This window comes from Lithobates pipiens, unplaced genomic scaffold (assembly GCF_037356315.1).
Source record: "Lithobates pipiens isolate NorthernLeopardFrog02 unplaced genomic scaffold, aLitPip1_a1.2 Scaffold_19, whole genome shotgun sequence".
Taxonomy (NCBI): Eukaryota; Metazoa; Chordata; class Amphibia; order Anura; family Ranidae; genus Lithobates; species Lithobates pipiens.
Genome location: NW_027507764.1, coordinates 180,939,619 through 180,955,296, shown reverse-complemented (window position 1 = coordinate 180,955,296; position 15,678 = coordinate 180,939,619). Strand labels below are relative to the sequence as shown.

At 41.4% G+C, this 15,678-nt stretch overlaps 1 protein-coding gene across 2 annotated transcripts in view; it reads left to right on the top strand.

Annotated features, from left to right (window-relative positions):
* LOC143996469 (intraflagellar transport protein 70A) overlaps nt 1–12,546 on the top strand; it is an 88,747-nt gene extending 76,201 nt beyond the window's left edge. For both annotated transcript variants that reach the window (XM_077491528.1, XM_077491527.1), the window contains 4 exons: nt 2,361–2,464; nt 3,982–4,060; nt 7,387–7,516; nt 12,300–12,546. In XM_077491528.1, the coding sequence (XP_077347654.1) occupies nt 2,361–2,464; nt 3,982–4,060; nt 7,387–7,516; nt 12,300–12,436 (450 nt within the window). In that variant the 3' untranslated portion in view covers nt 12,437–12,546. The remainder of the gene's footprint in view (nt 1–2,360; nt 2,465–3,981; nt 4,061–7,386; nt 7,517–12,299) is intronic.
* Nucleotides 12,547–15,678: the final 3,132 nt, after the last annotated feature.

The window sequence follows — 15,678 nt, the reverse complement described above, 5'->3', positions numbered from 1 at the left end:
CTCAAACAGCAAAAGAAAGTAACCTATAAGTAGCAACCCTAATCGTAATACTCCGATATCAAGCTAAATAGGTGAACAAAATGAGCTGCGCTAAAAACAAAAAATTATATACCTAAAACCTAATCCAGAACTATACCAATAGATATAGAAAAGAACAATATTAAGTGACGAAATTATAATTAGTAAACAGTATACATAAATGTTATCATATCATCATATAAGTGAATATAGTGTATACTAGATCTAAAATGAAGTCAACATAAATCCTAAAGAAAACCCCCCCCCCCCCCCACAAAAATTAATGTATATTAAAACAAAAATTGTGTGTGCTAAATCTAAACCAATAAAATTAGCAAAAATAGTATTTCAAAAGCAATAAAGAGTTCATATATAATGAAGAAAAAATTGTCCAAAAAGTATTGTTGATTCCTCAAAAATGATATTAAGGTGCAAAAATATCCACAAATGTGTGTATATAGAAAATAATCAAAACAATCCTCCACCAGTGAGAAGAGGGGCCGCTTACCAGAGTTTTAGATCCCAGTGTTAGTGAGATCAGTAAGGCAACAGCACAGAGGTTTCTGGATAAACCGTCACAGGCACCACACCATTTGCATCTCCAATACGAAGGTTCCAATCGGGAAACGAAGGTATCGTAAATTGCTGACACCACGCTGCTTCTATCTCCAATACGAAGCCTCCAGTCAGGAAACGAGGGTATCGTGGATCATGTATAAAAAATCAAAGGCACTCGCATAGCGTAAAACCACTTGGTTTAATGATTTAGGTATCGTAAATTGCTGACACCACGCTGCTTCTATCTCCAATACGAAGCCTCCAGTCAGGAAACGAGGGTATCGTGGATCATGTATAAAAAATCAAAGGCACTCGCATAGCGTAAAACCACTTGGTTTAATGAAATAGAATAAAAAAAATTTACACTCACATATGTATAGAAAAAACGATCACATAAAAAGCGAGCCGGCCGGACTCGTGTGCCGCCCGCACTTCCTGGTTGGGCGTAGAACGCGGAGACGTCAGAACGCCTATCTCCCTACGCGCGTTTCGTCACGAACGGACGTGTTCACGGGATGCGGGACGGCGTTCTACGCCCAACCAGGAAGTGCGGGCGACACACGAGTCCGGCCGGCTCGCTTTTTATGTGATCGTTTTTTCTATACATATGTGAGTGTAAATTTTTTTATTCTATTTCATTAAACCAAGTGGTTTTACGCTATGCGAGTGCCTTTGATTTTTTATACATGATCCACGATACCCTCGTTTCCTGACTGGAGGCTTCGTATTGGAGATAGAAGCAGCGTGGTGTCAGCAATTTACGATACCTTCGTTTCCCGATTGGAACCTTCGTATTGGAGATGCAAATGGTGTGGTGCCTGTGACGGTTTATCCAGAAACCTCTGTGCTGTTGCCTTACTGATCTCACTAACACTGGGATCTAAAACTCTGGTAAGCGGCCCCTCTTCTCACTGGTGGAGGATTGTTTTGATTATTTTCTATGTACACACATTTGTGGATATTTTTGCACCTTAATATCATTTTTGAGGAATCAACAATACTTTTTGGACAATTTTTTCTTCATTATATATGAACTCTTTATTGCTTTTGAAATACTATTTTTGCTAATTTTATTGGTTTAGATTTAGCACACACAATTTTTGTTTTAATATACATTAATTTTTGTGGGGGGGGGGGGGGTTTCTTTAGGATTTATGTTGACTTCATTTTAGATCTAGTATACACTATATTCACTTATATGATGATATGATAACATTTATGTATACTGTTTACTAATTATAATTTCGTCACTTAATATTGTTCTTTTCTATATCTATCGGTATAGTTCTGGATTAGGTTTTAGGTATATAATTTTTTGTTTTTAGCGCAGCTCATTTTGTTCACCTATTAAACAATCACATCAAGTCACATATTCATATGAAGATTTTTTTTGTCACTTTTATGAACTTTTTTTATGATATTTACTATATATTATTTTCACCATATTTTTTGCACTTTTATTATAGCACTCTCCACATATATAATGTGTGTGTGTGTGTATATGTGTGTATATACATATATGTATGATCTTTTGGTCTTGGTCTCAGTTTTTCTTGATTTATGCTAGTTTTACTTATTGGCAGTATTCAGCATTTTCTTGTTTTTATATGCAAGTTTTTGGCAGTTTTTAGCATTTTCTTGTTTTATATGTGATTTATGGTAACACTGTTCACATTATATGGTCAGTGATTTGCACTTTTTTGTAAGTTGTGCCCAACAACTTTCTTCGTGTATTTTAGCGCTGCACTTTTTTCTACATATTCCTTTACATATGTCCTTGCTAGGCAGAAGAATTAATGAGAAAAATTGAAAAAGAGGAGGAACAGATTGCTTATGATTACCCTGATAAGAAAATCTATCATCTCTGCATAGTTAACTTGGTTATTGGGTAAGTGTTTTTTTTTGTTTTGTTTGCTTGAAGAAAAATAGTACAACATGAGGCCCTGTACTAAACTTTTCCAGTTCTGATAAGTGCTTCTGCACCCTTAAATGATGCTCAATGTATCTTAAAGTGAACCTATAAATGAAGCTCCATCTAAGTGCTCTCCATGAGGTCCCAACCTTCAATCCCAGTCATTTCCATTTTTACAGAAAAAGGGTCAGAGAGGGAGTGGCTATAATGGACTAATGGTTTTTATTACAAATAGAAGTGTGTGTGTGTGTATATATATATATATATATATATATATATGTGTGTGTGTGTGTGTGTGTGTGTGTGTGTGTGTGTGTGTATATATATATATATATATAACGCTTAAATATTAAAACTCCAATGATTATCAACAAAAACTCTTAATTCTGAAATCACATTAGGGTGTTGCAACTAGATTTACATCATCTGTATATTAATTGCTCAACATGTTTTGCGGGTCACATTCACCGCTTCTTCAAGAGATTTAGTGTACATACATGAAGTTTTTAAGAGACAATTATTATGTAACTATGAGATGAAGGAGACATACATTAGTTAAACAAAAAACTGATAACAATATTTATAATAAACATGCTGAAGTTTGATTTAATATGAAAAAGAGTATCTGCTATGCGTACCCCCGAAACACCCATCTTACCCAGCATATGAAGTTGCCAGAGGTCCAAGGGTGGATCACCCACCCCGGATGTGTATAGAGAGCAGCAATACAGATAGTGTGTGTGTATATAGCCCAGCAATACAGATTGTGTGTGTGTGTGTGTGTGTGTGTGTGTGTATGTGTATAGCTCAGAAATACAAATAGTGTGCATATATAGCCCAGAAATACAGATAGTGTATATATCCCAGAAATACAGGTAGTGTTTATAGCCCAGCATTCCAGATAGTGCTGTGGCACTGACATCATCCCCTCACCCCCACTTGTGGTACCACTGACATCACCCCGGACCCACCATTTTTTGAAGCCTATCAGAGCCTCTGGCTCTAATCAGGTGCTTCAAAAGGAAACACCCCCGCCATAGAAATTCATGCACCCAGCATCCTGAAAGGGAGGTGGCAGCAGGGATAGGGTGCGGTTCCCGTGCCCCCACAATGCACGGGCCGCCACTGGCATAGAATAGGTACATGGTTTACCTTTGGTCAGTTTTATCTTTTTTCTGATATTTATAATAAAGCTGGACATACACAATGTGAATTTTGTCTGGTTCCTGATGAATTTGCCTAGTTGGGTGGCCCTGTCAGCCACTTCTCACTTGGGCAGAAAGTTGTTGGCCGAAGAGTGGCTGTATCCAATCAGATTGTTTGGGTATTTTGACAGTCGGCAAGATTCGTCCATCCATGCTGTAAAGCAAGGATGGAGGAATTGGTGATATTTTTTTCATTCACCCCACAGGCTAAGCAAAAAAAAAAAGCTGTATGGCCAGCTTAATACTGATACTTACACTGAATATTTTATTTTTGCTACTTTTTAACAGGACTCTTTATTGTGCTAAAGGAAACTATGAATTTGGTATTTCCCGAGTCATCAAAAGCCTTGAACCATACAATAAAAAGGCAAGTATAAGTTGTGTATAGTATTGGTGCAGTGCAAACAAATATGTTTTGTGCTCAAACCTTAAATAACTTGCATAGATATAAAACACATTAGGGGCTAAAGCGATGTGGCCACATTATGACGCTGAAGATACTGAAATAACGCTTTGTACATTGCTATACCCCCTATATATATTTTTAGCAAACTTGCAAAAAAACTGATTCTTGGTTCACATACTGTATATTGCAATACATGATCAAGCTGGCCAGCTGAGTCAAAGTGACTGCTGTCTGGTCAATCCTTACTCTATTGTGCTAAATGTAAAATACTTGCTTATAGAATACTTAACTAGACATATAATGCAACAGTTTAGTATCAATAGTATTAATAAAGGGGCAGTAACTGTAAAACCAAAAGAGATTTTATGTAAATCTACTGGAGATTACAGCCTCATATGTATGGCAAAGCTCCCAACAACTCCAGAGAGATGCAGAGCTTTTCAAGCCCAGCCCTGCCCACCATAAGTTGTAGAATATGGTATGTAACTAAATGCGTAACTCTGTACCATTCACTTATGATTTATTTATCTTTATTTAAAGTATTTAAAGTTTTAACCACTTAAAGCAGAGTTCCACCCAAAAGTGTAACTTCCGCTTTCAGCACTCCTCCCCCCTTGACATGCCACATTTGGCATGTCACCTTTTTTTGGGGGGGGTGGGTGGGTACTTCGTTTACAGTGGGACTTCCTATCCCACTTCCTTCTTCCTGCTCTTTGCAGCCTAGGCGACTCCTCCTCTCCCCTAGGTGGCCCCTCCCTGCTAGCAATCTTCTGTGACACGTGACAGGTCCCAGAAGATTGCCTGGGCATTAGCAGAGTGCAGTGCCCCGCCCTGCCGTGAAGCCAAAAGCTGTCACGTCCGGGTGCCCACAGTGGCCATGACGGTGCCAGCGGAGAGGAGAGGAAGAGGAGCGATGCTTCGGGCGGCCACATCGCTGGACTGTGGGACAGGTGAGTGTCTGTTTTATTAAGTCAGCAGCTACACTTTTTGTAGCTGCTAACTTTTAATAAACTAAACAATGTGTGGAACTCCGCTTTAAGGACCAAGCCTATTTTTCACACTTGTTTACAAGTTAAAAGCAGGGGTTTTTTTGCTAGAAAATTACTTGGAGCCCCTAAACATTATATATATTTTTTCAGACACCTTAGAGAATAAAATGGCGATCTTTGCAATACTTTGTCACACCATATTGGCGCAGTGGCCTTACAAACATTTTATTTTTTTTTTTAAATAAGAAACCGGTAAAGTTAGCACAATTTTTTCTTTATTATGAAAGATAATGTTACACCGAGTAATTTAATACCCAACATGTCATGCTTCAAAATTGTGCCCCGCTCGTGGAATGGTGACAAACTTTGGCACTTAAAAACCTCCATAGGCAGCGTTTCAAAATTTCTACAGGTTACCAGTTTTGAGTTGCAGAGGAGGTCTAGTGCTACAATTATTGCTCTCGCTCTAGCAATCGTGGTGATATTTCATATGTGTGTTTTTTTTTTTTTTTTATCAAATAAGTTTTTATTGCAAAACACATATGGTACAAACCAAACATAGGAGTAAAGTACAGTCGTACAGCTGCATTGGTTTTTACATCCAAAGGTATACAGGAAACACAAAGTACAAATAGGCTCGGTTTGTAGACCGCTGAGACATGGAAAATGTCAATGAAACTAAAAAAAAAGTTAGAAAAAGGAACCAAGAATAAAAACAAAAGTAACATTCTCTCAGAGACCACACCGCACCAGGAGACAACCACATAAGTACCCGAATTATGCACTGCGGCCAGCATCCCTCCACCCAGTCCCACTGGTGTCTCCCTACACCCCCTACAAATACCGGGTGAGGGATAGACATAGAATTAGCCCCTTACCGAGATCACAAGTGTTTATATACCTCCATGCACATGTCCTTGGACCTTCAGTCAACCCTGTCAAAGTCTGTCCTGTATAAGTTGGTGGGGAGCTAGTCCCGGAACCTCGAGCCATCCCCCCCACATAGCGTTAAATTTGTGCGGTGCATTTCTGTGTTGGTATGTTATCTTTTCCCTGATCAGCATCTGGTTCACCTGTTCCGTCCATTGCTGCCTGGTGGGAACCCTGTGTGTTATCCACAATCGCGCTATTAATTTCCTGGCTACGTATAGCAGCCTAATAATGGCCGTATGAACCGAGGGCGTCAACGATTCTTCATCCAGGGCCCCCAACAGGCAGACCAACGGACACCGCGGAATACCAACAGAGAACACAGAAGATATAGTGTCAAGGATTCCATCCCAATACCGTTTGAGTTTCTGGCACCTCCAGAACATATGCATGAGATCCCCATGGTCCCGCATACATTTAGGGCAAAGGGGAGACCCCCTAACACCCCAACTGTGCAGTTTAACTGGTGTCCTATAAGTCCTATGTAGCAAGTATAGATGGGAGAGCCTATGGGAGGCCGACACCGACACCAACGGAGCGGAGGATAAACAAAGGTTCCAGGTCTCCGCGTCCAAGGGCCCCAGGTCCGCCTCCCACTTCTGCCGACATGGAAGACGTGCCGGGTCCTGCACTGCGTCAAGAAGCACAGCATATCCCCTAGAAATCATACCTTTACGTTCAGTCTGCATGAATATCCCCTGTACCACAGGATGATCCGTTAGGGAAAGCTGCACACTTCGTGCCTGTGTCTGTAGCGCATGACGTAACTGTAAGTATTTAAAAAAATCCCTACGTGGGATGTCAAACTCAGCCTGTAGTTCCATGAAGGACTTCAGTACCCATCCACTATACAGCTGCGAGAGGTACCGGAGGCCGCTCCTACTCCAGTTACCAAATCCCTTGAGTCATATGTGTGGTTTGAACACCGTTTTTATATGTGGGTGTGACTTTTACTTCTTTTTTTTTTTTTTTTTTTACACTGCTCTTCTTTTTTTTTTTTTTTTTATAATAATAAATTGGATTACTTTTATTCCTATTACAAGGAATGTAAACATCCCTTGTAATAAAACAAAAGTGTGACAGGACCTCTATAATGTGAGATCTGTGGTCAAAAAGACCTTGGATCTCCCATTTACACTTAAAAGCAAAAAAATAAATATATATATATATATATATATATATATATATATATATATATATATATAATCTCTCAAACGTCTTTTTTTTGGGGGGGATTTTTTCCACGGATTTAATTTTTTTTCTAGAATCCAAAACCAATCATCTTCCACTAAACTAGCCCTGATGTGTGTTTGTCTGTGACTGGTAGGGATTGTAATTTAATCAATTATTGTATTTATTGGTTTTCAGCTTGGAACAGACACATGGTATTATGCAAAGCGATGTTTCCTCTCCTTGCTAGAAAATATGGCAAAGCACATGATCATGCTCCAGGACGGTGTCGTCTATGAGTGCATTCAATTTCTGGAACATTGTGAAAGTAAGTTTCCGGGCAACGAGATAACCATGCATGGCTTGAAATATTGTATGTTAAAAGTTGAACTCCAAGCAGATACAGAACTATTGTCTATGCATTCAATTAAAAAGAAAAAATCCCTCAATGTGTTTACAATACTAGTACAAGGACCTGTTAGTTTCTTATAATATACCTGTATTGCAGAAGTAAGGGTGAAAGAGAGATGAGCAGAACTGCCTGTCAGGCTTGTCTGCATTGCTCAGTGATGCAAGTTAAACAACTCAGAGCTTGTTAGCAGGAGTAGAAAGCAAGTGATGACTTCACCAGTAACTTGCTGCCCCTTTATTGCCCAGTGACCAAACTGTATTGCTTTCCGCTGTGAAAAAAGTGGGATCACTGACCTGGCTTTACTGTGCCTGCATTACATGACTGGCCAAACAGAATTACAAATCCTTTGGTAAATCAAAAGTTCACATATGTATTCAACCATTCGCATAAGTGTTTCTTTTAACAGGAACAAGAACCCTTGCAATAGCTTTAGGGTCTCAGGGAACCCCTGCTAATAATTATGTCTACAAGTAACGGTACATTAGAGTAAAGCGTGAGTTGAGATTTAAGAATAGAAAGAGGCACAAATTAAAGAGGCACACTTTGCAATAGTTTGATAACCAGGGCTGTTCTTTGCGAAAAAAAAACAAACAGAATATTGGCATGTATTAAAAAGGGGATCAACTCCAGAGATAAAGCGATAATTCTCCCACTATACAAGACTCTGGTCCGGCTGCACCTAGAGTATTCCAGTTCTGGGCACCAGTCCTCAGGAAGGATGTACTGGAAATGGAGCGAGTACAAAGAAGGGCAACAAACCTAATAAAGGGTCTGGAGGATATTAGTTATGAGGAAAGGTTGCGAGCACTGAACTCATTCTTTCTGGAGAAGAGACGCTTGAGAGGGGATATGATTTCAATATACAAATACCATACTGGTGACCCCACAATAGGGATAAAACTTTTTCGCAAAAGGGAGTTTAACAAGACTCGGGGCCACTCATTAAAATTAGAAGAAAAGAGGTTTAACCTTAAACTACATAGAGAGTTCTTTACTGTAAGACCGGCAAGGATGTGGAATTTCCTTCCACAGGCGGTGTTCTCAGCGGGAAGCATCGATCGTTTCAAGAAACTGTTAGATAATCACCGGAAGGACCGCAACACACAGGGATATACAATGTAATACTGACATATAATCACACACACAGGTTGGACTTGATGGACATGTGTCTTTTTTCAAGCTCGCCTACTATGTAACTAAATAGTTTCCAGTAATAACAATGAAATCAAAAAATAATGTCCAGAAAAGAAACACAAAGTACAAAATGATCATAGGTTGTTAGTGGAAAAGTGCTCCCTTATATTAGTGGAGACTGGCCCATTTATAAGTTTGTTATTATACAGGATTTATATAGCGCTAACAGTTTATGCAACGCTGTACAAAATAAGGGCAGACAGTACAATTACAATGCAATTTAATACAGTAGGAATCGGAGGGCCCTGCTCATTAGAGCTTACAATCTAAATTTTAAATTTTTACAAAAAAGCTGTATATTCTATATACAAAGCGACACACTGTGTCAATCATTGGGAACTAATGCAAAAAGTAACAAATTGTTGGTATTATACCCCATACCGCAATGTTGTCACACATATCTTTCTGGCAGCAAGTAGTATTATACTAAAAAAAAAAAGACAAATACCTACTTTCTCCTACATCCTCTAAACATGACACTTTTGTTAAGCAATGGAAAATCTGGGTAGACTGGTGCAAAAAGTTAAATATTACAAATGTATTGCATATACTACTGTACATGTCATTTTTAACCTTTGGTGTGGCACACGGTAAGTAAAAAGAAATAACATAAACAAGTATTAGCCCTGGTTCACACAGTGGCAACTTGTCATGCGACCTGTGAATTCAAAGTCACATGACAAGTCGCACCCCATTAACGGCAATGGAACCGTTCTAATCGGTGCGACTCAAGTCGTTCCAACTTATTAAAAGGTCCCTGCACTAATTTTGGTGCAACTTCAACATGACTTGCATTGAATTCTGTTAAAAGAATTTATATGCAAGCCACGGTCAAGTCACGCAAGGATGTCGGATTCAAAGTTGCGGTAGTGTGAATCAGGGCTTACTGTACAGTGTCTCAAAAAGGTTAGTACACCCCTCAACTTCTTTGGTCGAAATTGGCGAGGCCTGTTCTCATTGGAACCTGTACTGTTAAAGCTGAGTTCTGCTTAAAAAAGCGGAGGTCCACCCTAAAGTGGACCTTCCGCTCATTGGAATCCTCCCCCCCTCCAGCGCCACAATTGGCACCTTTCAGGGGGGGGGTGATGATACCTGTACAGTACAGGTATCTGCACCCACTTCCGGCGTAGATTCTGCAGAAGGTACGCCCCTTTCCGCAGAATCTACGCCCCTTTCCAAAAGTCCCAGCTGCCTGCTGGGAAACGCACGGATCCCAGAGACAGCGGGGACCATCCTTATTGCGCAGCGCGACTCGCGCATGCGCAGTAGGGAACCGGGAAATGAAGCCGTAAGGGTCCACTTCCTAATTCCCATACCCAAGATGGCGGCGGCAGCACCCGAGAGACGATCGAAAGATCGGCTTCGGGTGCCGACATCGCGGGCGCGCTGGGCGGGTAAGTGTCATTATTTTAAAAGTCAGCAGCTGCAGTATTTGTAGCTGCTGGCTTTTAAAAAAAAAAAAAACGGCGGAACTCCCGGCGGACTCCCGCTTTAAGTCAGGAGCTACAAATACTGCAGCTGCTTGCTTTTAATAATCAGACACTTATCTGTCCCAGGATCCAGCGATGCGGGGGAACGAAGCCTCGCTCGTCCCCCCCCCCTCTTCTCTGTGGCGCCAGCATTGTAACAGCCAGGCACCCACTGCGCATGCGCAAGCCGTGACAGGCTGGGCAATCATCTGAGACCTGTGATATGTTACAGATGATTGCCGAGATGGAGGGGGCAGAGGTAATCTCCCTTCCAGTGCCGCGGTGCGCCGGGAGGAAGTGGAAGCTGAATCCCTAAAAAGAGGGAACCTGGCCCCCCCCCCCAAAAAAAATTACATGCCAAATGTGGCATGTCGGGGTCACCTCCCTTAAAGCGGAAGTTCCATTTTTGGGTGGAACTCCACTTTAAAGCACTGTATGGTCTTGGCCACCGTGCTGCCGCTCAGTTTCAGGGTCTTGGCAATCTTCTTATGGCCTAGGCCATTTTTATGAAGGGCAAAAATTCATTTTTTCAGATCCACAGAGTTTTTTGCCATGAGGTGCCATGTTGAACTTCCAGTGACCAGTATGAGAGAGTGAGAGCGATAACCCCAAATTTAACACACCTGCTCCCCTTTTACACCTGAGACCTTGCAACACTAACGAGTCACATGACATCGGGGAGGAAAAATTGCTAATTGGGCCCAATTTGGACATTTTCACTTAGGGGTGTACTCACTTTTGTTTCCAGCGGTTTAGATATTAATGGCTGTGTTGAGTTATTTTGAGGGGACAGCAAATTTACACTGTTATACAAGCTGTACACTCACTACTTTACATTGTAGCAAAGTGTCATTTCTTCAGGCTCGGTTCACACAGGACGCGGCACGACTTGCAGCACCGTGGCCTGCCGCGACCTCAGCGGCGACTTGCAAAACGACTTTTGTATAGAAGTCAATGCAAGTCGCCCGAAGTCGCCGCAAAAGTAGTACAGGAACCTTTTTTCTAAGTTGGAGCGACTCGAGTCGCTCCTATTAGAACGGTTCCGTAGTACAGAACGGGGGCGACTTGTCAGGCGGCGAAGTCGCCTGGACAAGTCGCCCTTGTGTGAACCGAGCCTCAGTGTTGTCACATGAAAAGATATACCGGTAATAAAATATTTACAAAAATGTAAGAGGTGTACTTTGTGAGATACTGTATATGCAGCCTGCCTGCCTTAGAGTAATAAATAAAGAAAGTTAATATGGGCTAACCTGAGTTGTTTTTTCTGCTTCTGCAGCCTTATGCCTCGTACACACGGTCGGACATTCTGACCACAAAATCCGTCAGATTTTTTCTGATCGTTTTTGGCCGAAACTTGTGTTGCATACACACTGTCGCATAAAGTTGTTGGAAAATCTGATCGATCCGAACGAGGTGACGTACAAAACGTCGGGACTACGTAGAGGCCAGTAGCCATAGATTTTGTCCCAAAATGTATTCTGAGCATGCGTGGCACTTTGTGCGTCGGAATTCTATACACACGATCAGAAAAAGTCCGATTGGATTTTGTTGTCAGAAAATTTTAGGTCCTGCTCTCAAATTTTTTTCCGTCAAAAAAAGCCCGCTAGAACCCACACAGATCGGATTTTCCGACAACATAATCCGATCTGACTTTTCCCGTCGGAATTTCCGACCGTGTGTACAAGGTATTAAGCTGGGTTCACACCCCCGATGGATGAGGCTCACAGCAGGGGTCTGGAACATCCCTGTTCTCCGTTTTAGGGATGAATCGGGCCCGAATCTTTGCCTGACATTGGCCCTGAAACTGAGCCAAAGATGCACAGGACACCTGTGCAAGCCGCTTTGCAGCCGCAATGGAGCTATGTGAACCGGCTTCATAGGGAACCAGTCACAATCTCCTGTCACCATAACTCATGGTTAATGTGGTTAGACAGATTAGCTGTATTTTCCAAATCCTGTGAATGAGTTGTTTTAATCTAGACTTTTTTTTCCCCGCATACTGGGAATTTGTACATGTTAATATTTTGTATTTTCAGTTTATGGTAAAAATATTACGGCTTTAATTGAACAACCACTGGAAGAGAAGAGAATGCACATCGGCAAGAATACAGTCACTTATGAATCCAGACAACTTAAAGCATTAATCTACGAAATAACCTCCTGGAATATATAATTTACTGCAAAAGAGCATTACAGTTTTGCTGATTTATGTATTTATGTATATTTTTTTGTGTGCTAATGTAATTTTATAGTATCAATAAAACTGTTTTGTTAAAAAAAAAATTGTTACATTTTCTGGTTTTAGAAAAACAACTTTTTTTTTTTTTTAGAAGATTAAATGGAAGCCAAAGTATAAAAAAAGAAACACAATCGGTGTGGGCAAAGATGTATAAAAGTCACTAACCATCCCAAAAGCATGAGAAATAAATCCACTCCTAATGTAATAATTTATGCTGGTGGATGTTGAAACGGAGTAACCACTGTAGGCATTACTAAACTATCTGGTAGTGCTGCACAGGAATAAATGTAATAAACTCTGTCACTTGTTACTGTACTTTCTCAAATAGTATCCAGCTGAGTAGACAATATTACTAGTAATCCTCCTTGCACAGCCAATATTAATTTTAAGCGTCATTTATAATAAAAAAAAATTCTTACACTTCTGGAGTCGTCCCCCCCCCCTGCTCTTTTTTTTTCTTGCAGGTGCCCACATAGCAAGCCGTGTGCTATGGGGGCACCTGTGCGGCATGCTACCGAGTCTGGCTGTTTGGGTCCATTGACACACAGCGAGGCTCGGCCTCCTTACAGGATTCTACTGACAGCAGCAGGAGCCTGTGGCTCCCCTTGCTCCCAGTGTATCATGTGATTCCAGGAAGAGAGAGCAGCACTGGAGTGTGAGAGGCCTTAGGTAAGTGTATAGGGAGGGAACAAATATGGGAAGGTTTTTTTTTTACCATCATGCAGATAATACATTAAAGTGAAAAAAACATTTGAGTTTAAAACTGATTTAACCGCTTCCGGACCGCCCACCGCATCTTTACTGCGCGAGGGCGGCCCAGTTGCGTGAAACAACGTACCTGTACATTGTCTCTTCTTCTGGATCTGGGGAGCCCGCCACTGGCCACCCGTTCCTGCTGTGATTGGACACAGCAGGAGCCAATCAGCGGGTCCACCAGGACTCGCTGATTGTTAATAGGAGAGGCAGAGCGGCGGTCGGTCAGGGAGGAAAATGGAGATCTTGTGTTTCTGCTAAGCAGAAACACGGATCTCTGTTTTCTTCCAGTTAAAGGGATCGTAAACATTTCGTGTTTTTTCACCTTAATGCATCCTATGAAAAAAAAAACTGGCAGTCACTGACGCCCCCCCCCCCCCCCCCCAGCCCCCACGTTTTAACCACCTGAGCCCTGAAACTTGAACCGATGGGGACAAGCTGTCTCTTTTCCCGGGGTTTTCGGCTCTTGATTGGATAGATTGATAGCAGCGCAGCCATTGGCTCCCGTTGCCGTCACTCAAATCCAATGACAGGGGCACCGGGGGGCGGGACGAGTCATACCTTCAGTGGCGGGGAGGAGCCAAGAGAGCTGCCAGGGGACCCCAGCAGAGCAGGTTCGGGTCCACTCTGTGCAAAACGAGTTGCACAGTGGAGGTATATTTTTATTTAAAAAAAATTAACCCTTACAATCACTTTAAGCCACCCCCCCACTCCCTAGGAGCACACTTAACCCTTTGATTGACCCTGATGTTAAAGAGGTTGTTAACCATAAAAAATAAACCTGTAAGAAAAAGGCATAATGGGCTAGTATGCATCACATACTAGCTGTTCCTTCAGAGCGCACACACCGATGACGTCAGCAGTGGTGTATATAGTAAATATCTCCTAAACGGTGCAAGTTTAGGCTGCTTAATGACAGGCCATTTTTTTGCAATACATCGCTGCGCTGCTTTAACTGAAAAATGCGCAGTTGTGCGATGCTGTACCCAAACAAATTTGATGTCTTTTTTTTTTCCCCACAAATATAGCTTTCTTTTGGTGGTATTTTATCACCTCTGCTTTTTTTTTTTTTTTTTTTTTGCGCTATAAACAAAAAAGAGCGACAATTTTGAAAAAAAAATATTTTTTACTTTTTGCTATAATAAATATCCCCAAAATGTTTGTAAAAAAATAATTTCTTCCTCAGTTTAAGCCAATATATATTCCTCTACATATTTTTGGTTAAAAAAAACAAAAACTCAATAAGCGTATATTGACTGGTTTGCGCAAAAGTTATAGCGTCTACAAACTATGGGAAAGATTTATGGCAGTTTTAGCAGTACTTCGACATTGCGGCGGACAGATTGCACACTTTTGATACATTTTTGGAACCATTGACATTTATGCAGCGATCAGTGCTATAAAAATGCACTGTTTACTGTGTAAATGTCACTGGTAGTGAAGAGGTTAACACTAGGGGGCGATCAAGGGGTTAAATGTGTGTGTGTGTGAGGGGATAGGACTGACTAGAGGAAGAGACATATTCCTGCATTGGTTACTCGAGTGTTGTCTTCACATTTCTGTGGTTCCTGTCTTTCAATTAGCATCACAGGTTGTGCGTTAATATTACAATCTGATTTTATGCTCACGTTCAGATTAACTAACAACCACCTAAAACTGGCCATGCACTGATCCCTGCTGAACTGTCCCAATGTAGCAGCCCCCGCTCCCCAAGGTGACAAGCTGGAAAACGTTTTTCGATCAGTGGCTGCAGAATAAAATGTCTCCGTGGGGGGAAATCCTTCATCCAACTTGTTTGTGCTGATGGCTGAATAAAAATAAAAGTGTGTACCCAGCTTTACAATCTAAACAATTAATTCGTCCCATGATGGACAGTGTTCCTGGCATCCAGAAGATTTTTCTTTAGCAAAGAAAAGAATCAGACTCTTCCTTCTTTCTCCTTCGACACACTCACGCAGTGCCTCGTGCAGGAAAAGAACAGGCAAGACTCCTCCCACTGGTTCCTCGTTCACGCAACTCGCAGGCTTTTCTCAACTCCGCCCACAGTCTACGTGCAAGGCAGTGGCCCGCAATTCACCCCTTGTAAAAATGGCGCAGTCCAAAAAAAAACCTCTACCGTGTAAATTCCACACAAACAGTTCTCTTTAGTTGCGAGAGGTAACGGCAAATCCCGGACGAGACCCCACATGTAGCACTAAACCCAGAAGGAGCTGCTGGTTTGAATTAGGCTTACCATTACCTCACCTGCTTGCTTCTCCGTTTTGGGAATCCCGTGGTAAATGGCCCAAAGAATGTTGAAACTGACACTGAATCCTCTTTTGGGTTATTTATTTAGAACAAAGTCTCGGGTAGAGGGTTAGGGGTGAGTTTAGACACTTAGATTGTAAGGTGAAAGTATTGAGAGAATCCAAAAAAATAAAACA